This window comes from Doryrhamphus excisus, chromosome 13, assembly GCF_030265055.1.
Source record: "Doryrhamphus excisus isolate RoL2022-K1 chromosome 13, RoL_Dexc_1.0, whole genome shotgun sequence".
Taxonomy (NCBI): Eukaryota; Metazoa; Chordata; class Actinopteri; order Syngnathiformes; family Syngnathidae; genus Doryrhamphus; species Doryrhamphus excisus.
The window spans coordinates 20,452,374-20,477,986 of NC_080478.1; the positions used below are offsets into that span (position 1 = coordinate 20,452,374).

At 40.9% G+C, this 25,613-nt stretch overlaps 2 protein-coding genes and 1 long non-coding RNA gene across 4 annotated transcripts in view; all 3 read left to right on the forward strand.

Moving 5' to 3' along the window:
- Window positions 1–9,149, forward strand: part of LOC131140440 (uncharacterized) — a 59,190-nt gene extending 50,041 nt beyond the window's left edge. Inside the window, exon 7 of the long non-coding RNA XR_009132412.1 lies at window positions 9,062–9,149. This is a non-coding gene — a long non-coding RNA (uncharacterized LOC131140440). The remainder of the gene's footprint in view (window positions 1–9,061) is intronic.
- A 5,586-nt stretch (window positions 9,150–14,735) lies between these two features.
- Window positions 14,736–16,583, forward strand: LOC131140669 (E2F-associated phosphoprotein-like). 2 transcript variants are annotated; one of them, XM_058091307.1, is made up of 6 exons: window positions 14,736–14,964; window positions 15,096–15,280; window positions 15,388–15,483; window positions 15,547–15,661; window positions 15,742–15,867; window positions 15,964–16,583. In XM_058091307.1, the coding sequence occupies exons 1-6, from the start codon at window positions 14,885–14,887 to the stop codon at window positions 16,244–16,246; spliced, it is 885 nt and encodes a 294-aa protein (XP_057947290.1). In that variant the 5' UTR covers window positions 14,736–14,884; the 3' UTR covers window positions 16,247–16,583. The 2 variants fall into 2 exon arrangements, with proteins under 2 accessions (XP_057947290.1, XP_057947291.1); XM_058091308.1 differs by having other exon boundaries at window positions 15,391–15,483.
- A 1,910-nt stretch (window positions 16,584–18,493) lies between these two features.
- LOC131140670 (prolyl hydroxylase EGLN3-like) lies at window positions 18,494–23,020 on the forward strand. Its single transcript, XM_058091309.1, has 5 exons — window positions 18,494–19,049; window positions 20,375–20,494; window positions 20,936–21,072; window positions 22,252–22,325; window positions 22,802–23,020. Exons 1-5 carry the CDS (start codon window positions 18,612–18,614, stop codon window positions 22,819–22,821), a joined length of 789 nt encoding a protein of 262 aa, XP_057947292.1. The 5' UTR covers window positions 18,494–18,611; the 3' UTR covers window positions 22,822–23,020.
- The last annotated feature ends 2,593 nt before the right edge of the window (window positions 23,021–25,613 follow it).

A 25,613-nucleotide genomic window follows, 5' to 3' on the forward strand; every position in this document is an offset into this window, starting at 1 on the left:
AATAGTTATCCTCCCTATCCGTGTGGAAGTGGTAAGTTTTTGGCTATTTAAGTTGAAAGGAAATAACTCGAAGGCTACCGTTTAGGTGGCTAGCTCTCTAGTTTGCGAGTTAGCATGTGTCTCAAGACACTGCAGTTGCGCAATATGTTGTAAATAAAAAGAGTATAAATGTGACTATAGTCGTGTTTTGTCATGTCTACAGGGCTCTAATAATGCTTTGTTCATTTTAATATGAAAAAAATCATTTGTCTACCCACCAACTATATGTGCTTTCTTAACTTTTTATTATTATTATTATATTTATTTATTACTGATTGATTGATTTTATTTATTCTTGATTTGTTTATTTATTTTTCATCTTATTTTGTGTAGAAAAATAAAAAGTAAGATATTTGAGAACAGTGGAATGTTTTATCGGAGCTTTTCTCGTAGAAAATTGGAACCAAGGCGAAGTTTTTTTAATTTTTTTTTTTTTTAATAAATGCGTTTTGGGTTTTTTTTGGAAAACCTGATGCGGTCCAGTCTCGCCCAGACCCTAGCTCCAGTGGCCCCCAAGTAAATTGAGCTTGAGACCCCTGTTCTAATAGCATCTTTTAGCATCATTAACTACGCCCCACCATTTCTTTTTTTCATGTAATCAACCCTCAAGTATGAACACCCTTAATAGACCCCGCCCACCTGCAGAATGACAAAGTGTACCAGCAGGGGGCGTCACTACGCCACACACGTGCACACCGGTAGAGTGTAATTGTTTCCCGGTGTGTCATGTGAGACATGACTCCCAGCGGGTCCAACGCATCTCAGCGGTGAAGCCTTGTTAGTTTCATAATGACACATAAACGTGCTCAGCTGCATCCAGCGTGCACGCACACACACACACGTAACACACACACACACACACGTAACACACACACACACACGTAACACACATGTTGTCGTTGTTATGTCGTTGAATGGAAGACACAGCAAAGATGACAAAATGATTTATTTCTTAGTTCCAAGTGGCTTGATCTTTCCAGAACAAATGAGATGAGTAGGAATGGAAATGTGTTGTCATAGCAACAACAAACACGGAACCAAGAGGATCAAAGAAACAAATGGAGTATTAGTGACCATTAGTGAGGGTAAAGTCGTACATTTAAGTTGTGCATTTCAAAGAAAAAACTGTTGCCCAAGGTCAAAGGTCACACGAGTCCGCCCTTTCATAGCTGTTTCAGGCAATGACGGAGTATTAGTAAAAATTAGTAAAAAAAAAAGTAAAAATTATGAGAATAATGTCATAAATTAACTTTATGTTAGGCGGCACGGTGGTCTAGGGGTTAGCGCGCAGACCTCACAGCTAGGAGACCAGGGTTCAATCCCACCCTCGGGCATCTCTGTGTGGAGTTTGCATGTTCTCCCCGTGCATGCGTGGGTTTTCTCCGGGTACTCCGGTTTCCTCCCACATTCCAAAAACATGCTAGGTTAATTAGCCACTCCAAATTGTCCATAGGTATGAATGTGAGTGTGAATGGTTGTTTGTCTATATGTGCCCTGGGATTGGCTGGCCACCAGTCCAGGGTGGACCCCACCTTATGCCCGAAGACAGCTGGGATAGGCTCCAGCACCCCCCGCGACCCTCGTGAGGAGAAAGCGGTAGAAAATGAATGAATGAATGAACTTTATATTACAGGCTTTGCCTGAGACAGCTATGAAATGGGACTTAATGTAAGCTTTGGCATGTGGGGAGGGGGCGGGGTCAGGAAGATGGACGTGAGAAAGGCTAGACATGCTAATCTGTTTTGCTGCCACGTTATAAATAAAAGTTTGCCTCTACAGGAGGGATGTTTTCTTCCTTCCCGTACCGCGATGCTCTATTTTGACACGTAATATTACTAGTATTATTCTCGTAATATTCCGAATTAAATACTTACATAGTCAAATAAATAATTTTAACTAGACAATAGTTCAAAAAGTGAAAAACAGAGAAATAAATAAACGAGCAAACAGTAGTGAAAGTGAAAGTGTGAGCAACAAACAACAGCTAGCATCTCAATGGGATTTATTTGTCCAACTATAATTAAAACGTCTTCACCTCACTGCCTGGAAACATGTGGCAACTTGTTAATGAACCCCCCCCCCCCCCCCCCCCCCCACACACACACACACTCACACACACACTCACACACACTCACAGGTGCATCCAGATGGGCTGCGGTCACCTGGGACTTTTTCTACCTGGAGGCTTTCATTAGCATTCACGTTAACTTAGCTGCTAGCTCACATTGCATTGCATGTGAATAAACATTTGCAGTAAAAATAAAAATAAACATACGACTTGAGTAGTGTAGAAAAACAACACTGTGAGTGTGTGTGTGTGTGTGTGTGTGTGTGTGTGTGTGTGTCAGTTGGTCCACACACACACTGACATGTTGGCTGCTTAATTAAGGTGTGTAATTGTTATTGTCGACTGACATCACTTCAGCACAGATAATTGTGTCCCTGTTTGTTTGCGTGTGTGTGTGTGTGTGTGTGTGTGTGTAAAATAATCATAAGCGTGAGCTGTGGTGGGAACAAACATCAATGTTTTCTCGACTGAGCGCAAACACATTATCTTTATCTTTATCCTTTCTTTGCTTTACAAATCAAAAATAAGTCATTAAATCATGAATTAAAAAAACGCAAGACTGCTCTCCACACTCTTTATTGCTCTCTGGTTCTACCATATCTTACTTATTGTGTGGAAATATGGGATAATAACTATAAAAGCAATCTTCACTCACTAAATGTACTGCAAAAAAAAGGGCCAGTAAGGATAATTCATAATGCCGCCTTCAGAGAACATACTAACTCCTTATTTCTAAAATGACAAATACTTCAACTTGCTGATATAGTTCATCTTCAAACAGCTAAAATAATGCATAAGGCTAAAAATAAGCAATTAGCTTAAAAATCAAAATCAAAATCAAAATCAAAATCAAAATCAAAATAAAAATAAAAATAAAAATAAAAATAAAAATAAAAATAAAAATAAAAATAAAAATAAAAATAAAAATAAAAATAAAAATAAAAATAAAAATAATATGAAAATGAAAATGAAAATGAAAATGAAAATGAAAATGAAAATGAAAGTAAATAAAATAATAAATAAAAACAATTTTAAAACTCTAATATCTTAAATTATATATTATATTACTTTTACAATCAGTAACTGTTACATTTGTTCACTTCCTGCCTTCCTGATATAATTTAACAGTTACTGATTGTAAAAGTACCAGATGGAGGGGTAGGATTTAATAAGCTTTGCTTCTTCCTACTCCTTTTGGACATGTGGAACTGGGAACTGATTATGGGATGCACTCAATTGGAATCTGATGCATGTTCAAATGAAATTAAACCATTACCATTACCATTACCATTACCATTACCATAACCATAAGTCAAGTACAAATGATGAACAATTCATCATCATAATAAATGAATGAAGCCTCATCAGAGATGAATGAATGAATGATAATAATATAATAATGTATTTCTGAATGAATGAAGATGTCCTGTCTCTATTTGGAGCGTCTCGTGTGTTTATTAAATCCCTTATATGCTTCGTGTTATCCCACGTGTTCACGATGCGGCTCAACAAATCCTAAACCCCCCAAACAGAATTCAACGGTAACCTTACTTGTTCAAGTCCCAGTTTCACATCATATTATTCTACTTCCTCACCAAAAAATATTTTACACAATAATTATTATGGAGCGTTATGAGGAGTTCAAAAAGATTATCACTGCCAAAAACAACACCGTCATCGCCAAAAGAGCGAGGGAGGACTGCTGGCACAAAATTGCTGACCGTGTAAATGCATAAGCTAACACTGATTATTATACTATAGTGTTTTCATCTCTGAAAAGTCAAGTTACTTCAACTTTTATTCTTTTTTTACAGCTTGGAAATATGTCTACAGTCACAATATCACGCTTCAATTATTACTCCCTCGCTATATTGTGAAGGATTGCTATTATTATTACTATTATTAGTCAAAACTGGTGTAGTATATGTAGTACTCTGGTCACTATAGGCGCCAATTAAGACACAAATATTGAGTCATTACCTTACATTACATTAGCTTAACACTGCAAGCCTTGCCATGTCTGACAGGACAGAGTGAAAAAAAAATTATCCTCCCATTCTGTGTGGAAGTGGTAAATTTTTGGCTTCTTAAGTTTAAAAGTAAATACATTTCAGGTTAGAGCTACATGGTGGTCAAGTGGTTAGCGTGCAGACCAGAGTTCAATTCCACCCTGGGCCATCTCTGTGTGGAGTTTGCATGTTCTCCCCGTGGGTTTTCTCCAGGTACTCCGGTTTCCTCCCACATTCCAAAAACATGCTAGGTTAATTAGCCGCTCCAAATTGTCCATAGGTATGAATGTGAGTGTGAATGGTTGTTTGTCTATATGTGCCCTGTGATTGGCTGGTCACCAGTCGCCCAAACACCACTGGGATAAATTTCAGGTTAACTGATGAGCTCGCAAACTTACTAGCTAACAACCCTGCGGCACCAGAGTTGTAAACAATGAATAATAGGAGTGTACAGGTGACTGTAGGGATGTTATTTCATGTCATTTCTTCATTAAGAATGGTTTTGAAACTGAAGGGAGAAGAAGGACAAAATAAGAGTCAAAAAATGCACCACTTCCACACGGAGTGGGAGGACTTTTTTTGCGTGTGTCTTGTCAGACGTTGCATTCATGGCTACAAGTTAAGGTAATGTAATGTAAGGCAATGTTTCATCAGTGTAATGTAATTACTATGAGAGTAGAGAGTAGAGAGGTGTGGTGACAGTACTGCTTGTACACAGGCTACGCCACGCAAAAGACGGACACCGCTTTAACAATACTGGAGCAATCTACAGAGCTAATTAGTTAGCATCATAATAATAATAATAACAATGATATCTATGTAGTTATCTAAGATATCTTTCTCAATAAATACATTAAAACCATCACATTAACATTACCATACGACGTATAGGAGTATTTTAGAAACAATTGTATTTTTATATTTATTTTAATATTTTAATATTTTTAATATTTTTAATATTTTAATATTTTTAATGTTTTTAATATTTTAATTTTTTTATTTTTTTTAATTTTTTAAATATTTTTTAATATTTTTAATATTTTTAATATTTTAATATTTTAATATTTTAATATTTTAATATTTTAATATTTTAATATTTTAATATTTTAATATTTTAATATTTTAATATTTTCATATTTTAATATTTTCATATTTTCATTTTATTTACATTTTTTCATTTCATATTTAGAAACAAACAACAAACCAATTTTAGAAACATTACTAATGTATTTGCTTATTAATGATGTATTATTAATGTGCCATAGCCACCAACATTTGGCTGGTATTTGACTTTGAGCACAAAGAGTCAAACGTGTGCTGTTCACTGACGTCTGCTGCCACCTAGCGGACACAGAAGGAACCTCCACATATTACAACCATGCCAGCCCATTACATTTCTAACAGTCACGACGTTTGTACTCGTTTTTGTTCTTTGGTTTTCTTTCATATTTTTCCATTTTTATAACATAATCATTCCTTCCAAAAGCACTTTTAGATGCTTTAGGTGTTGTAGCATTAGCCTGAGCTAACACTGCCTTTGGCGCGGTGTGGGCGTGCCTTGTGGCAGCCAATCAGCAGCCAGCAAACAAGCCGTTTATCCGCCCTGGTGGAAAAAAAAAAAAAAGTGAAAAGCTGAGGCCGAGCGATGAGACGAGACGGCGCTCGGCGTCGTGGCCTCCGCTCCAACCCCCTCGCCAAAAGGGAGAGCGGGCGCGCGTGTGAAAAAGAGCGCTAGCGGCGTGCTAGCGTGCGCTTTTTAATTCCCCCCAGCGTAGGTGCTTGAGCTGAAATCTAATTTGAGTGAAAAATGGCAATCCAGCTGTTCGGTTGACAGAACTCAACCAAAACACAGTTGGCTTTCACGGCCGCCATCTTCATCTGCACATCAATGGCGGCGAAGCGGAGGCAGAGCGCGGCCTCCTAATTACACCCTCTTCACATGCGTCCTTTTCTACTGTGTGTGTGTGTGTGAGTGTGTGAGTGTGTGTGTGTGAGTGTGTGTGTGTGTTGTGTACCCCTGCTTGTCTCTATGGCGAGCACAGGATGACGCCATTGATTGGCGCCATCTTTTGCTTTCTTCCTCGCTTGCTGCTGTCAGGCAGGATGGAAGGAACCCACTATTACACACACACACACACACACACACACACAAGCTAAAAGTGCTATTTGCATGCAGCAGGTGACTGACAAAGGCTGCGTTGCTGGGCAACAACAGCTGAATGTTTACGAGGGGCGTGGCTAAGTGATGACATCACAGTCTGCTAATGTTTTGAAATGAATTTTTAACTTTAAAGAACCTCGTCGCTTTTAAATCCGTCTTGTGTTAACGAACTCGGCGGCACAATTAGCTGCCGCTGTTAGCGCCTTACGGTTACGGTGTCAGCTGATTAGCCACCGCCGCGCCGCCATGTTGGTTCTCTGTATCAGGCGAGGAGGTGTTAGACGTTTAGCGGCGTGAAACGTCAAAGCGGTCTTCCGTCTCGTTTACGCACGCCGTCGATGCAAGACGAGAATCGGCGTTTATGAAGCAGAGTGAGACATCGCCGCTACCTTTGACCCTTGACCTGCTTACAGTAGGGTCAAACAGCGGTGATTGTGTATGTGTGTGTGTGTGTGTGTGTGTGTGTGTGTGTTTGCTGACACATTAAAGCCTCAGGGAATGTTTGTTTGTTTGTGGACAACAACACACACACACACACATTCTTACTCCCCGCCCCTCCTTCGTCTCGTCCAATCCCGTGTCTCCTTACCCCCGGCCCTCCTCTCTGGGTCCAGGCTGCGCCCCCCCCCCCTGGTGTTGCGTGCTAGCCGCTGTGTTTGTGTGCGGCTGGCTGCCCTGACGTTAACACGCTGTGACATGTTACACTCAAACTACTTTAGGAATCAATATTACATTCACGGCCTGTGACACTAAATACGCGGGGGTTTGTGTTGGGGTGCTGGTCTTGCTATGCAAGGGGGGGTCCCGGCCACAGGGAAGCCCCTCGAAAGAGGTTTGATTCCGAAATGAACATCAAATCTTTGTTCAGAATATTCACCGAGATGACGAGTGTGTGATTAAGTGTGTGTGTGCGTATGGAGTGATTGTGTGTGTGTGTGTGTGTGTGTGTGTGTGTGTGTGTGTGAATTAGAGCGAGGCAGTCATGTTTGATAGCAAGGTCTCGACATCGATGAAAACACTTGAAAACGGCACGCAAACTCTGAGCGAAACAAAAAAAAAAAATCCGTCTGGGAGAAGAAAAAGTGGGAGGAGTCATAGTAAGACCATTCCTTATCAAAGGGAGGAGTTACTTCCTGTTTCTTCTCTTTCATTTGACCGCCTTTTTGCCATGGCCATGAAGATTAGTATAACGTTTATACCGTTCATATATATATATATATATTTATATATAACCTTTGACCCCTGATGCCTGCCATCAATGATTCATCATGAGGTCATTAATAAATGGCATTTCCAAACACTGATCAATATTCATGAGGTCGGTAAACTCAATCGTGTGTGTGTGTGATTTATAATGCATGTGACCTGCTGCTGAACGCCTTTATTATATTTGGTTATTTATTTTTATTCTATGGGACACACACACACACACACACACACACACACACACACACACACACACACACACACAGTATACTGTATATTACAATTAATGGTCATTTTACAATTCATAGGAAGGAATAGGAACTCTCACTTTCATGGCACATAATAATAATAATAATAATAATAATAATAATAATAATAATAATAATAAATAATAATAATAATAATAATAATAATAATAATAATAATAATAATAATAATAATAATAATAATAATAATAATAATAATAATAATAATAATTATTATTATTATTATTAGTATTATTATTAGTATTATTATTAGTATTATTATTAGTATTATTATAATAATAATATTAATAATTATTATTATTAGTAGTAGTAGTAATATTAATAATAATATTTTTTATTAGGATGATAATAATAATTATTGTTATTATTATTGTTATAATATTAATAATTAGTATTGTTGTTGTTGTTATTGTTATTATTATTTATTATATATATTCATTGTTTTAAATGTAGTATTTTTTTATTCTTGTTTTATTAATGTTATTCATAATAATGGTATCCATTAGCAAAATTGGACATCATTGCTTATATGATGTTACATTTAAATTCAGTCAAAATTTCAATTTTCATTTTGCTTGAATTAGTTTATGAGTCATACATTATTTTTAAAAAGTTCCATTATTTTTTTGACTAACCATAATAAGTCTCTATCTTATATTTCACTTCATATATTTTTTTATGTATCACATTCAATAATATTGAAAAGAAAAGCCTTCATTCGTGTCTCCAGCTTTCTCATATCTAAAATGTGAATAATGTAAATTACCGTATTTATGGTGAAAAAAAGCATATTACAATATTTACTGTGTACCAAATGAAAAAAAATATTTCAACATTTTTACTCCGTACACATGAATTATGTCACCATATTTACTGTGTACACGTGAACGAGGTATATTAACATATTTATATTTATTATTGTCATTCTTGCCTGCATCTCACTGCGACACACACACACACACACACACACACACACACACACACACACACACACACACTAACAAAGGAGCTCTCTAATTGGACCGAGACATCAGGAGGTGTCAATCAAATGTCTTTACAAAGCCACAATCTCCTCAAAAAGCTATTATACACCAGCAGACACTGGGGGGCTGTTCACACACACACACACACACACACACACTCACACACACACACACACACACACACACACTGCGGTGGAAAGGTAGTAATGAGATGTTGGTGGTTTGATGGGACACCTTGAGGCAAAAAGAAAATGTTCCCACTGCTTCCTGTGTGTGTGTGTGTGTGTGTGTGTGTGTGTGTGTGTTGTTCCCCGTCTTGAATGTTTCAGGTTTCAGGACGCGAGGTTGGTCAGATGATGGTCAGATGATGAGATGTTTGAGGACATCAGGAGCCCCCAAAACACCAACATTAGAAGCTTCATCACCATGGCGTCACCGGCCGGACTGTCACATCCTTGCTAGCACGGCCATGTGACGGCGTTAGCATCGCACCAGCTGCTTTGTGTCACATGACGTCTTTTCAGGCACGGCCTCGCCCGATGTGAGGTGACATGTTTGCTTTCCTCGGGCTGAGCTAAGATGCTAACGTGTTTGTGCTGCACACTTAGTGACATGTGTGTGTTGTAAGGAAGCAGCACATGAAAACAACTTACACACACTCGTACTATGTGTGTGTGTGTGTGTGTGTGGACACCTGCTGTGTGTGTGCGTGTTGAGCTGCTCCCCCGCTGAGTGCGCCGCCATTAAAATAGAAAGAAATACTTGAAGACGCAGCCAGGAAGAATCTTCATTAAAATCCCAACGAGCAATTCATTTAATTTCATCAGCCAATAAATAAGCAACTTGGTCCAAATAGCAGGCGGGGGACGACTTCATTCACAAACAGTCAATCACTGCCTGTCAAAAGAAGTGTGTGTTTGCATGTGTGTGTGTGTGTGTGTGTGTGTGTGTGTGTGTGTGTGTAAACCGCCGCCCCCATTCTCTCATAGATGACATCTGTGTCAGTCTTTGTCCCACCTTCATCTCACAGCTGGACTTTTGTCTTCATCATCTCTTCTTTCCATTCTTTTTCTCCACTTCCTGTGTCACATGTCAGCCGGGCTCACTGATTGGCTGCTGAGGAGTCGAAGTGAGAGAAAGACATGCGGTACATAAGCGTCCACACACACACACCCAATCATGTTAGTACAGTAAACCTCGGATATATCCGACTCGGATATATCGGAAATTCGCTCATAATGCACAGATAAAAAAGAAGCGATTTTTCTGTAATGCATTTCCAATAAAAATTCATTTCATATATCGGATTTTTTATAACGGATTTCGCCTATTTCGGACAAAATCTCCAGTCCCGTTCCAATGCATTTCCATGAAATTTCCCTGGCATATATCGGATGGCCGCATCGTGGCGCTCCGATTCGCCGAATGGTGACAGGCCGCTATACGACGTCATTTGCAGCGTTTGCAGCGTTGCCTGCGCGTCCAGGTACATTGGAAACATAGTCAAGGAAGTGCCTTTTTAGAACGGATAAAATCCCATTTACGCATATACCGGATATAAATCCCATATATGCGTAAAACGGACATTTTCCGGTATACGCATATAACGGATTTCGCTTATATCGGACAAAACCAGTGGGAACAATTGAATCCGATATATCCGAGGTTTACTGTATTTAAACCGGAGTGTCCAAAGTGCCAAGGAATTATTAATTAGGATTCATCGATCAATCAGCCACCGATTAATATCGGCCCATTTCCGCAACAAATAAAACGTGATCAGTACAAAAACTGATCGCCGTCTGGCAAAAAAGACCGAATGACTGCTGTGTCACATCTGGCTCCCAACTAAAAGACATGTCTGGTATTGGCACCTCACGTCTAACACAGAATGGTCTAGCGGTGGCGGTGAACAAAACAAACAAAACAAAAAAATTACCTTGGAAGAGAAGCTAAACGGAGAGATACCTCAGTAATGTGGAAGTGGTTTAGTTCGGATGTCGCGCAGACGTGGATTATTATATATGAAATGATTAAAATGAACAAAGCATTATTAGAGCCCTGTAGACATGACAAAACACGACTATAGTCACATTTATATACTCTTTTTATTTACAACATATTGCGCAACCGCAGGGTCTCGAGACACGTGCTAACTCGCAAACTAGAGAGCTAGCCACCTAAACGGTAGCCTTCGAGTTATTTCCTTTCAACTTAAATAGCCAAAAACTTACCACTTCCACACGGATAGGGAGGATAACTATTAACAGTTATTTAACCTTTAACATGAACATGAATCAAACGTAATCATTTTTTCTGGGTACATGATACCATACAGCATCCATATCAAACTAACATTAAACTTTCATATCAAGGCGGGGGCCTCAAACTTGTGTCCTGCGTGCCACATTTGGCCCGCGGGCCGCATGTTTGAGACCCCTGTTCTAAATAGACATTAGAATGAAATACTATGCTATACTAATAAAAATAAAATGATGAAAGGGTTATATGGTCTGATTTAAATCGGCACACACACTCTTGTGGAAAAACACGTAGCACGAAGACATAACACACCTGAGTTGCTTAATTTCACTTGGCAGGATGTGTGTGTGTGTGTGTGTGTGTGTGCGTGTGTGTGTGTGTGTGTGTGTGTGGCTGAGCAGCATGATTTGATAATAACCTGGCCACACTTTTACATGAGGGCGGGAGGTTTTAGGGGGTCGGGCGGGGGGGGGTGGGTGGGTGGTGACATGCGATGCGAGGTGGTAGAAGATAATGAAGGTGCACGTCTCTCAGCGAGCCAACAGGTGGAGTCGCACTCCCCGAAGGTGAAGGTCTGGAAGACACGTTACGTGTCTAACACGATGTCTTCATCGCAGGAACATACATGTCATCTTCATCACACACCTTCGCCGTGCATAGACGTGAGAATGTGTACGACGTGCACGCTCCGTCGGACACGTGCATGGCCGATGGTGGGAATGGAGTCAAGGAGGCCGTGAGTGTCAGGACTATTTCCTCTCTTGGCAGGTGAGAAGATCATGTAGGGAGAAACAAGGGAACGGTCCTGGCAGGCCCAGAGTCATTCTTCTCAGTGTGTTGCTTTACGTCAAATAAACACTCGCCACTTGATGTCACATTCTCAATCGGAGCAAAAATGTACAAAATGGAGAACGTCTTCACGGTAGATGGAGCTCCAGAACTTCCTTTAATTCACTCATCCGTTTCTCATTCGCCGCTTGTCCTTCCTCGGGTGGCGGGGGTATGCTGGAGCCCATCTCAGCGGACCCCGGTTGCCAGCCATTCATATTCATATATATGGACCATTTAGACCAGGGGTCTCAAACATGCGGCCCGCGGGCCAAATGTGGCCCGCAGGACACTAGTTTGAGGCCCCCCGCCTTGATATGAAAGTTTAATGTTTGATATGGATGCTGTATGGTATCATGTACCCAGAAAAAATTATTACATTTGATTCATGTTCATGTTAAAGGTTAAATAACTGTTAATAGTTATCCTCCCTATCCGTGTGGAAGTGGTAAGTTTTTGGGTTTGATATGGATGCTGTATGGTATCATGTACCCAGAAAAAATTATTATTACGTTTGATTCATGTTCATGTTAAAGGTTAAATAACTGTTAATAGTTATCCTCCCTATCCGTGTGGAAGTGGTAAGTTTTTGGCTATTTAAGTTGAAAGGAAATAACTCGAAGGCTACCGTTTAGGTGGCTAGCTCTCTAGTTTGCGAGTTAGCATGTGTCTCAAGACGCTGCAGTTGCGCAATATGTTGTAAATAAAAAGAGTATAAATGTGACTATAGTCGTGTTTTGTCATGTCTACAGGGCTCTAATAATGCTTTGTTCATTTTAATCTGAAAAAATCATTTGTCTACCCACCAACTATATGTGGTTTCTTAACTTTTTATTATTATTATTATTATTATATTTATTTATTACTGATTGATTTTATTCTTGATTTGTTTATTTATTTTTCATCTTATTTTGTGTAGAAAAATAAAAATGAAGATATTTGAGAACAGTGGAATGTTTTATCAGAGCTTTTATTGTAGAAAATCGGGAACCAAAGCACTGAAAAAGTTTGTATATTTTTCTGTTTTTAATAAATGCGTTTTTTTTTTTGTTTGAAAACCTGATGTGGCCCAACCTTGCCCAGACCCTAGCTCCAGTGGCCCCCAGGTAAATTGAGTTTGAGACCCCTGATTTAGACTTTCCAATTAACTTAAACTGCATGCGGGAGGAAGAAACAAATTTAAAGTATGGAATGTGTAGGTGCTCTCCACTAATCGATTTTAATTTTATTTGGGAGAATGAGATATTTTCTGAATAGTACCATCATTTTTCAAATATTTGTACTTTTTCCCATAATGCATTGCATCCCAGCAAAGCATTCACTGAAGGACAAGCGGCATAGAAAATGAATGTTTAGCACCGCGATGCTGCCTCTGTCCACCAGAAGGAGACAGAGGAACCTAAAGAGGGAGGCTGACATCATTGCAGCACCAATGAATCATTCACGTATGGACAATTTAGTCCATATTAAAAAGTAATGTGAATGTTTTTGGAATGTGGGAGGAAACCAGAACCCGCGGTCAAAAACACATGCAAACTCCACACAGAGATTTGAACCCAGATCTTCCCGATCTCCAAAATGCTAACCACCATGCTAACAAAGATCACATGATGCCTCAAAGCGCTACCTTCCAGTCACATGAAGCCACGTTTGTATGTGTGTGTTTGACACAAAGTTGATATTTTGTGTGTTTTCTGCCATGGTGTGCCTGTGCACACACACACACACACACACACACACACACACACACACACTAAGTGGATGTGGAACACGCCCCCCCCCCCCCCTCCCCGGTGTGTTAGAAAACAGCCTGAGGCAATTATCTCTGCACACTGAAAGCATGTTTTTCTTTTTTGCTGCAAATTGCAGGCAATGAGTGGAAAGTCTTTGAGAGCTTCAAACAAATCACAGGAAAAAGCAGCATGGATTCCTCCGTGCACACACACACACACATCGATACACACCTCTATTGTCCCTAAAGCAACAATGTGTGTGTGTGTGTGTGTGTGTGTGTGTTGCAGCGGTGGAGTGTCACCCAGTGGGAGAGGCCGTCTGCCTGCGTGGGGACAGATGGGTGTAATTATGTTATTTTTACCTCCTCCACACGCCGCCTGCCTGCACGGGCAAATTAGCATCGCACCTGCGTCTAATTGGCTAAATGAGCTTGTCAGAGCGGCGACAGAGGTGGACGCTGCGGCGTGCACGTGGGCGGCAGGTACACTTGTTTAGCATGGCGGTGGCAGCAACGTGTCGGCAGAGACAAGTTGAAAGGAAAAAAAAAAAAGCACACAAAACAAACAACAACAAATAAATGCGCTATTTGATGGCGGCCATCTTGGTTTGGCGGTGAATAACTAGACGTTTTTAAATCTGTATGGTGTAGCGAGACAACAAATAAATGTCATTCAGAGCTGCTACATTCTATACTACAGGGGAATATAGATTCATTTTGTCTACAGATTCAAACTGTGGGATGTTTTATTTTCCTATTTCTTGATTTCTTTTCATCACCTCTGACCCCTGAAGGTGACATTCGACGCAAAGATTAGTGGCGTTTCAACGCTTGTGTGTTGGCGCCATCTGGTGGTACGTGAATGAAATAGCAGCGTCAATGAATTATCGCTATTATCACTGAATTAGCACTTGGGGCTCTGATTGGCTGTTCATGCAAATTGACACCTAGCTAAACAAATGCTAAAGAACAAATTGCTGGGTTGTACAAGGATTGTTTAAACAGAAATCAAAACTTTCCCGCATATTAGTACATTTTTGGGGGGCAGGTGTTACTAAAAAGAAATTCCATGATAGCATAATTGACTCTAAGTTACATTTTTTTAATAAATCATTGTATATTACGACCAAGTTAAGTATGTCATTGAGTTTGTCTATTCTACAATAATGGTCAGCCGTGTATTTTACATCCAATAGGTGGCGACACTGAGTATCACAACAGTTTATCATCCCACGAGGAAGAAGTCAGACGACGAAGAAGAAGAAACTCGCCGTTGGTAGCTTTTTGGCTAGCACCGATGTTGTAATTAGGACCTACTTTGAAAGTGAAGATGAACAAATTATCCAAACTTGAGGATTTTGACTCCTATGAAATTGAAGAGCCGAGCGACGAGGAAAGAGCAATCAGCAGGTTGTTAGCTACGCGGCTTCCGTTTATCATTTTAACCGGCTAGTTGCTAACTCGTAAACAAACATGTCTCTTTCAAGAAGCGTTCACATTGAAAACACTACCTAACACTGTTCATATTCTGTGTTGTCCAGTTCGGAGGACGAGCTGGACGTGTTACTGAACGGGACTCCGGAGCAGAAGAAGAAGCTGATCAGAGAGTATCTGACCGGAGAGAGCGAGTCCTCCAGCGGGGATGAGTTCGAGAAAGAGATGGAGGCTGAGCTCAGCTCCACCATCAAGACCATGGAAGGCACTTGGGGACAGCCAAACACGTCAGGTGACTCAATGTTATTGTTGGTGGTTGTGGTTTTTTTTACTGATGATAGCATGTTGCATTTGCCGTGTATACTTTTAACACGTTTCTGCATTCAATGTTTAATCCAGCAGGAAGTGGAGACGGCAGCTCAGTACACACAAGCCCTCCAATGTATGACAAGATTTACTTTGACTCTGACTCAGAAGAAGAAGACAACCAGCCAAGTATGTCATAAATGAGCATGGCGACAGCTTGTCACAGTCCTTTCAAGTCAGATTCCCATACAGGTAGCTCCAGTGGGCAGAGGCGTGCGCAGCGGGTCATCCCGACCAACGATGAGCTGCTGTACGACCCCGATGAGGACGAGAGGGACCAGGCCTGGGTGGATGCCAGGCGGAGACAGTAAGAGCGTTTCACCATGTGCGCACACACTCGTATGCCGCCGGTGGCGTCAATACACTTCCTGTCGCCATTTCCTGCAGGTATTACAGGAAACGACCGTCAACGTCCTCGCAGTCACGACGCTCCCAGCCCAAAAGTTTAGCAAACAGCGACGCAGTCCTGAACTGTCCTGCCTGCATGACCACGCTGTGTCTGGACTGTCAGAGGTGAGATGTGAGATGCCGCCGACCTTTCGCCTTTCATGACGTTTCATGTTGTTTATGACTGAATGAAAGTGAACACTGTGGTTGTTTTCCGCCCAGACACGAAAAGTATCGCACGCAGTACCGCGCCATGTTTGTTATGAACTGCACGGTGAAGAAGGACGAGGTGCTGCGCTACCAAAGTCAGAAAGAGGGGAAGCCGCGCAACAGGAAGCGCAGGAAGGGAGCGGCGCAGGATGAGACATTGGAGCCCACTCCAGCGGGGATGGATGCTGATGAGGTGTACCACCCTGTGCAGTGTTCAGAGTGTTCGACTGAGGTGGCCGTGTTTGACAAGGACGAGGTTTACCACTTCTTCAACATCCTGTCAAGCCACTGCTGACATCCGCTCAGACGGAAAGATCCGACTGCACTGAGGTTGCCATGAAAGGAGACAAATTGTCATCATGGATCATGATTTTACAGTGAAACCTCTGCTATTTTTCAGCTTAAAAACCTTTTTTCATGTTTTTTTTTATTTTTATTTTTTAATCTCAGAACATCTTTTGAAGGGAGCTTTTAAGGATGATGGCAAGGCAGCGGAGCGCCACCAAATGAACTCTAAGATTGAGACACTTAAGTGTCACTATGTAACATAAAGGCTTTTGTAAAAAAAAAAAAAGTTTTACTGTTTTATTCTGTACTTTATGTCAAATAAACCATGACATTAGTGGTAATGATTTAAGTCTAGCAGTGGATTTTAGCGTCGATTGCTATCCATCCCAAATATGATTGGTTGTGTGTTTAGGGCGAAGTACGCTTACGTCACACGCTACCCGGAAGTAGAAGCCCACACTGCGAGAGGAAAAAAAGTGTTAGTTTGTAACATGGCTCTTGGCGACTGTTGGAAGAACTTGTCGTGGTTCTATCGTCAGTATCTCCTGGTAACGGCTCTCTACATGCTGGAACCCTGGGAGAGAACCGTTTTCAGTATCCTTTTCATGTGCGAACGCGCTCCATGCTAACTTAGCGTTAGCCACCTGCTACCGCTAGCGTCTCGTCTTCTATGTTTAACAAGCTGCTCATTGCTTAATTGTTAATGTTATATGTAGTCTAATGTAACGTAGTTTATGTCCTTCAGAAGCATTGCTCTCATGACTCGCGTTGATTTGTTCAATAATCGACATCGGCTGAAACATATGTTCAGTTTGATGTTTTATAGTTAATGCCGAAATGGTCAGAGTCCCCCATTTGAGGGGTAGTACTCTTACAAAGTCCCTTTCTCTTTGGCGATGGAGTGGTGTAAGCATACATTAGTTAAACGTGAACAAATGTAAACGAAGTTCGGGCAGAGTTTAGAAAGGGCGGCGTCGAGGCTAAGCTAACTGTTAGCTCAGCGTGATCAGCTGACCTGGGAATGACGTCATCATAGAAGGATGGCTCAACTGTGCTGTTTGTACAAGACGTCTTATTCCTGTAGCTTCTTACTCATAATTAGTAGTCAACTGCATGAAAAAATAATTTTTTAAATCTTGTTTACGTTAGAATAAGACCTACAGTGTTGACCTCATTTTGTCATTTTGCATGCCCAACCAAGTTCAAAGCCGACTTTCTTATGTGACTGTTGTTTTCTCGCTACTTCCTGTGTCATTCTTAACAGCCGCTCAGACTCTCTGCTGGTGAGCGTGGCGGGCATGGCGGTGTACACGGGCTACGTGTTCATGCCGCAGCACATCATGGCCATTGTGCGCTACTTTGAGATGGTCCAGTGAAGCGGTGCTGACCTCTGACCGTCTGTGTGTCTCCCTGAATAGTCACTTTGATGTCAAAGGTCAGAGTGGGTGTGGTCGCCATGTTCACATCATTCTGTGAACTCTTTTGACCTTCGGCCATGTTGGCTTCTAAAGGAAGAAGATGCACTTGTTTTTTTTTTCACTTTGCTTTTTCTTCCAATCAAGCACACCTATGTGCTTTTATAGAGGAAAACCATCATGGACTCTTTCGTGGACCAATCAGGAGTTAGAAAATGTGTTTGGACCTTCTTGATACTCAATGACAACACAGTAAACCTAACATATACTGTATAGTATGTTTTTATGTGGTGGAGGGACATAAATGAAATGTCAAATTTAGCGTCCTATGTCTCCCACTAGTGGCCTAAGGGTGTAACTCACTTGATGTTGACTTAAGGACTTTTAACATTACCGATCGCCGCGTCACTTACTCGTTACTCGTGGCATCGGCTGGAATAAAGCATTTTATTGATGTTGAGCAGTCAAATTTTATTAAACAGACGCAAACACTTTCCTAACTGTCTTTTTTTTTGGTGTTGTGTGGTTACATTTACATTTTTGTAGCTGACACAAGTGTTTGGCATCAATAATGGTACTAGAACATGGCGTCGCCTACAGTTAGCATTATTATGAGCTTATTCGTCTACACAGTTCAATCTTTAAGCAGAAGAGTGACGTCATACGGGCATGTGCGCATGAGCACGTCGCCCGGCCGGCCACTGCGCGCGTGAGCTCCATGAGCCTGCCGGAGTCCTCAAAGGCAGCGTACACGCCCACAGCGAAGTGACGTCACACCTGGCAGCTATATGGCGCGTGGGTGAGGCGAAAACGTTACAACTTTTAAAGCGTCCGAGAAGAGGGTTCTTCTGATGGTTTCAATGTAAAAACTAACCATAGACTAGACCTGAAGACTGTAGAGGACCGGGTAGACGCGGCAATAGGTTGTGTGAAGACCAGAACACACAGTAGACCCTCATGAAGTGGTCAAGAGTCCACCGACTCACCAGGACTTGTCCCCGTCATTGTCACACCTGCTCCAAAACTGCCTCCGACGTCCCAATGGCGCCTCTCGACGTCGCATCGGACTTGGAGCGCTTGGCTGTGGACCAGGTCGTCCCGGCGTTGCTGCAGCAGGGCCACTGCTGCGTGGACGGTCTTCTCGGGGAGCGGGCAGGGGATGCCGTGCTGGACCAGGTCAAGGACATACACTGTGCCGGGGCCATGAAAGACGGCCGACTGGCGGGCTCCAGACCCGGCATCCCGCCCGGAAGCGTCCGAGGGGACAAGATTACTTGGGTCAGCGGGACCGAGCGACACTGTGACGCCATCAACATCCTCCTCAAGAGACTCGATCATGTCATCTTGGTGTGTTCGCGGAGTCTCGGAGGAAGATCCATAAGGGAGAGATCCAAGGTACGTTCAACTTCACCTAGCAATACTACATCAACATTGCCCCGTGATCATTTGCAAAGTGGGTCCAAAGAGTCTATAATACAGTACCTTGGTAACCAATACCTTGGTAACCAATTAATTTCATTAATTATCTTTCAATTCAGTCACACAAACATTTATAACTTGAAGACGTGTGAACGTATCTCCAACTCACCAACATGTCTCCATGTTGTGATTCTCGGAGCAGCACTTCCGCATTGTCACGCGACAACAACGAGGTGCATTCATGTACACTCCGAACATCACAACAACGTCTTTATTATGTGTGGGTTAACTACACAGAAATATGAAGTAAAACTGTAAATATCTTGTCACTCTTATGTGCTGCATTTAAGTATGCTCGGAAATCCCATATAAAATACATGTATGTTAATTCCACTTAAATGTCACGGTGTCTTGGAGGTGCTGTATTAAATATATCTATACTACATAAACACGCAGTACTACATCCATAATCTACTTGATTGAATGTTTACATGATATTTTAATTGATTTAATTTAATTTACTGTTTTGTTGTGTTTTTGCTGTGCTTAGAAAAAGCTACTAAGGATCAACAAATGTAAATAAACCAACATGTATTTATGTGCTAGCTTGTTAGCATGTAGTATGACCATTGTGTACCTTCTAGATTGGAGCTAATGGGATAAGAAACCAAACGTTTAGCTCTTTTGCTCTTATTACACACACTTCTCTTTGTGTGTGTGTGTGTGTGTCTGTGTGTGTCTGTGTGTGTGTGTGTGTGTGTGTGTGAAGGCATGCAGATGTGCAAGTGGAGTTTCTCACGTACGCTCGCTCACTCATAAGCACACTTGTTCAATGGTTCACCCTTGAGTGCACACACCATCGCACGTACACACACGTACACACACGTACACACACATACACACGCATGTACGTTTTGTCAGGAACAAAACATCAGCGAGTTTTTTAAATTACTAAGCTGACTAAGCAGATTTTCATGAGTGAAGTGCATTTAAAATGCTGACTCATGCTTCCGAATAAGAATTTACAAACCGGGTGGTGGGATCACCTTTAGACCCGAGCAGGAAGCGGCTGACAAGTGAACTAAAAAGATACCCCCCCCCCCCACCCCCCACCCGACCCCCACCCCAGGAAAGAACACAATAACCCCTGCGTGACCTCATGCAACACCAAGTGATGATTGGACAAGACGAACATGTTAAGATCATCATGTTTACACAACATAGTACCCATAATGCATTGCTGCTCATCTTGTTATCACATATGTGTGTGTGTGTGTGTGTGTGTGTGTGTGTGTGCACAGGCCATGGTGGCGTGTTACCCCGGAAACGGTGCCGGCTACGTCAAACACGTGGACAACCCAAACAGCGATGGACGTTGCATCACCTGCATTTATTACCTTAACAAGAACTGGAACACAAAGGTCCTTGAACACAACACCGCCGTCCTCTGATCTCTCACATTACGGGGGTGTTCTGCGAAGCCGGGGTTAGTGGGTTAGCGAGCTGTGTTGAGTGGAAAGCAGGACTTGTCTGTTCAATTCCGCTCGTTTTTTTTTTTAAAGCAGCTGAATCGCCATGGTAACCGAGGCTAAACCCATAAAGTCACTATTTTACTGTGGGCTCATTCGGAGATGCTGTCACTATTTATTTACCACCTACGTAGCCCCCGAGGGGACAAATGGGAAAAAATGGGAAAAAAGAGCATTCCCTGATTATATTATCCATAACGATTTTCAGCTGAGGGAATAAAAAAAATGCAATATGAAATATTAAAACTGGACATGACAACCAAAATTTGAGCACAAAGCCTGTCTTGGTTGATTCCCAAACGTTTTCCATGACGTCGTTGTCCTCGTCATCAGGAACACGGTGGAATTCTTCGCATCTTTCCGGAAGGGAAGTCGTGCACGGTGGACATCGAGCCCCAGTTTGACCGTCTGCTCCTGTTCTGGTCCGACAGAAGGAACCCTCACGAGGTGCAGCCCTCCTACGCCGCCAGGTACGTATAGTACACGTACATATAGTACACACATACATACATACTGTACCTCCTATGCCACCAGGTACATATAGTACACACATACATACTGTACCTCCTACGCCACCAGGTACATATAGTACACACATACATACATACTGTACCTCCTACGCCACCAGGTACATATAGTACACACATACATACTGTACCTCCTACGCCGCCGGGTACATATAGTACACACATACATACTGTACCTCCTACGCCACCAGGTACATATAGTACACACATACATACATACTGTACCTCCTATGCCACCAGGTACATATAGTACACACATACATACTGTACCTCCTATGCCACCAGGTACATATAGTACACACACACATACATACTGTACCTCCTATGCCACCAGGTACATATAGTACACACACACATACATACTGTACCTCCTACGCCACCAGGTACATATAGTACACACATACATACATACTGTACCTCCTATGCCACCAGGTACATATAGTACACACATACATACTGTACCTCCTACGCCACCAGGTACATATAGTACACACATACATACTGTACCTCCTATGCCACCAGGTACATATAGTACATACATACATACTGTACCTCCTACGCCACCAGGTACATATAGTACACACATACATACATACTGTACCTCCTACGCCACCAGGTACATATAGTACACACATACATATTGTACTAGTTTTCATGTCAAGAAATGACACTTCCATACACTGTAAAAAATGTTACATAATAATTCTACTTTTACATGTAGAAAACAGTCTAAAAATAATTATGAATGACCAAAAGATGGATGATGAGGCGGACTTCCTGTACCCAAATTGCGGACGTTTTTGAACAGAAACTTTCTCATCCACCCATCCATCCATCCATCCATCCATCCATCCATCCATCCATCCATCCATCCATCCATCCATCCATCCACCCAAAGACTCCGTGCTTTATTATATTTAATATAAGCTTTTTACACGTTACAATGTGTTTGGACCTATTTTTCCTAACTATATTTGAATGTTTATTTATCTTTATAAGGGCTTTATAAATAAAGCAGTTAGCAAACACGCAGTACATGAAGGTGCTACAGTTAGCTGTGATGCTAAGTTGTTTACGTTGTCATGGTCATGTGTTGTTTACGCTTCATGTTTGTGTTTAAAGGTACGCCGTCACCGTTTGGTACTTTGACTCTGACGAGCGAGCCGAGGCCAGGAGACGCTTCACAAAGATGAGTGGTACGCACACACACACACACACACACACACACACACACACACAATACACAATACACAATACAGTGCCCTCCAGAGCATTGCAACACCGCCTCCTAGTGGTCACTACAGCATTTTACAGCTGAAAGGCTAGTATTAGCCTGCTTATTGGCTTGCTTATTAGCCTGCTTTTGCCCTATTATATAAAATTTGTCAGATTTATTTGGGGTAATAAATAAATAAATAAATAAATAAATAAAAAAAAATAACAAATAATAAAACAAATATTTTTTATATTTTATTTTAAAATTTTTATGCTAAATGTTATTTTATATTCGGTTTATTAAATAGATAACGGTTCATATGTGAATGTCCAGAGTAGTAGAGTACTAGGATATAGTCACTATTAATTTTTTTTTTTTTTTAGTAGTTACTATTAATAATCAGAGTCAACGTTAGCCTTCCTCGCTCTGATTTAGCGTTCATTGTTTGTGTTGCAGGCTCTGATGGAAGCAGCTGATTGGAGGAAACACCTCCACCCGGTGGGCGACTCTGAACTGCAGCAGGACTAAAAAAAAAAAAAGCGATCTATGGCTATGTTCACACTGCCCAGATTCCTATTTTTTTCCAGCATATGTGACCTAAACGTCATTGTTGTCATGTGAGTGTTTTCCAAGTGTTCCTGACACAACATTAAAACAGGATATTTAGCGCATAAAGTGTTTTTTGCACTGTTAACCTTGCAATCCAACCTACCTCGGTGTGCCCAGCAGGACTCGTGCGCTCGGGGCAGCTGCTTTAGTGTTGATGTCCAAGCAGAAGCTGTAGTACTTCTACATTTCAACTAAGTTACTTAAGATTCCACGTATCAAAATACATAGCTGCTCGGTTGGCCAGCCACTCCTGGGAAGGTTTACCACTTTTCCATGTTTTGGCCATTTGAGGATGACGGCTCTCACTGTGGAGTCTCAAAGTTCTCCCTTCATAATAAAAAGTTTCATTTAAAACCTGCATCGTGTGTTCAGTTGTTTTCATCGACTGATACTCAGCTGTTTACGTCCAGTGAAGGTCCAGGTACCAAAGGCAGCGCACGCCACAGATAACACATCAACATAAATGATTAGCAAGAGAAGCTACAAATTATGGCATCATTTTAGCTTTTGTGTCAATTTGTGGGAAAAAAGTCCAACAGTTAAAAGCACCATGCTTAGCTTGCTATGTTATGTACTTAGTACAGTACAGTACAGTACAGTACAGTACATGGACCAAATGCTGCCTTCTCAGAGCACTTCATAATAATAAAGAAAATAATGATTATTAAGTTAATCATAGTAACTAGTATTAATTATAATATTCATACTAAAGTCAATAATAATAATAATAAATAATTATTTATTATAATATAGTATAATATATATAATATATATATTATATATAATATGTATAATAGAGTTAATAATAATTCAAAAAAATAAAAAAATATTTTAATTATAATATTCACAATAAAGTTATTAATTATAATTATAATCAATAATAATAAACTATTATTAATTATAATATTCATAAATAATAATAATAATAATAATAATAATAATAATAATAATAATAATAATAATAATAATAATTATTATTATTATTATTATTATTATTATTAAGATTCAGGATTGAAACGAAAGCAGGGGGATAAAGGAAGCCCAAACTTTTAATATGTTATGTACACACAAGACAGAATTAATTCTCATACTTTTCATAACTGCATTCAAGACTGGCATAAATGACCAGAAAGCTACGTTCATATCAATCATAAACTGTATAAGGTTCCTAAAATATTGTGACAGGTCAATAACATTCAATAGGTTATTACTTAGGCCTATTAGGGCCACATTTGGGAATCACCACTATACAGTACAAGTCTAGGTTCTGTGCAGTTATAGTCATTGTCCACCAGGGGTCTCTGCTGCTCCACTAATGCATGTCTGTTTACTTCAAGTCAACCTTTCACACTATAATGACATGCATAGCACAGTTAACTTAAACTTCACTAAAAAGGATAAATACATTTTCACACATCTATCCATCCATCTATCCATCCATCCATCCATCCATCATCCATCCATCTATGTATCTATCCATCCATCCATCCATCCATCCATCCATCTATGGATCTATCCATCCATCCATCCATCTATCTATGTATCCATCCATCCATCCATCCATCTATCTATGTATCCATCCATCCATCCATCCATCCATTCATCATCCATCCATCTATGTATCTATCCATCCATCCATCCATCCATCTATGGATCTATCCATCCATCCATCCATCCGTCATCCATCAATCCATCCATCTATGGATCTATCCATCCATCCATCCATCCATCTATGGATCTATCCATCCATCCATCCATCCATCTATGCATCGTTTGAGTTCCTTACCCAATCCATTCCATAGTTTGATTCCACATCCTAAAATGCTATTTTGTTGTACTTCCGGTCGTTTTCTGCTTTTCCGTTCCTAAAGTTTCCTTTATTTCGTTCAGCCGTTGGCGTGTTTCCCATCTTTCATCTGTCCGTGTTTTGGCTACGTGACTCTGCTAGTTTCCTTGTTCTGCTCTACAAACTTTCTAATTAAAACTTTTACTTACTTGGGTTCCCATCCCTGCATCCTGGGGGAATCGTACTACAGCACGTGACACACACAAATATTTCATTTATAGATAAAGAATCCTAGTTACGGATATTCACTGGAATTAGCTGTGATCGGGAAAAGACTGTACACAGTCCCTACCTGGGTACTGAATTGAAAATGGTGAGTACTACCACTCAATAGTCGCCATCTTGGCTACGTAGCGGAAAGGGACCGTGACGGATTTGTCCAAATTCTAAGTACGGAATCCTACGTTACGGAAATTCACTGGAACCAATTAACTGTGATCGGGGAAAGACTGTACACAGTCCCTACCTGGGTACTGAATAAAAAAAATGAGTACTACCACTCAACAGTCGCCATCTTGGCTACGTAGCGGAAAGGGACCGTGACGGATTTGTCCAAATTCACACAGCCAGGAACTAAGTACGGAATCCTACGTTACGGAAATTCACTGGAATTAGCTGCGATCGGGAAAAGACTGTACACAATCCCTACCTGGGTACTGAATTCAAAATGGTGAGTACTACCACTCAACAGTCGCCATCTTGGCTACGTAGCGCAAAGGGACCGTGATGGATTTGTCAAAATTCTAAGTACGGAATCCTATGTTACGGAAATTCACTGGAATTAGCTGCGATCGGGGAAAGACTGTACACAGT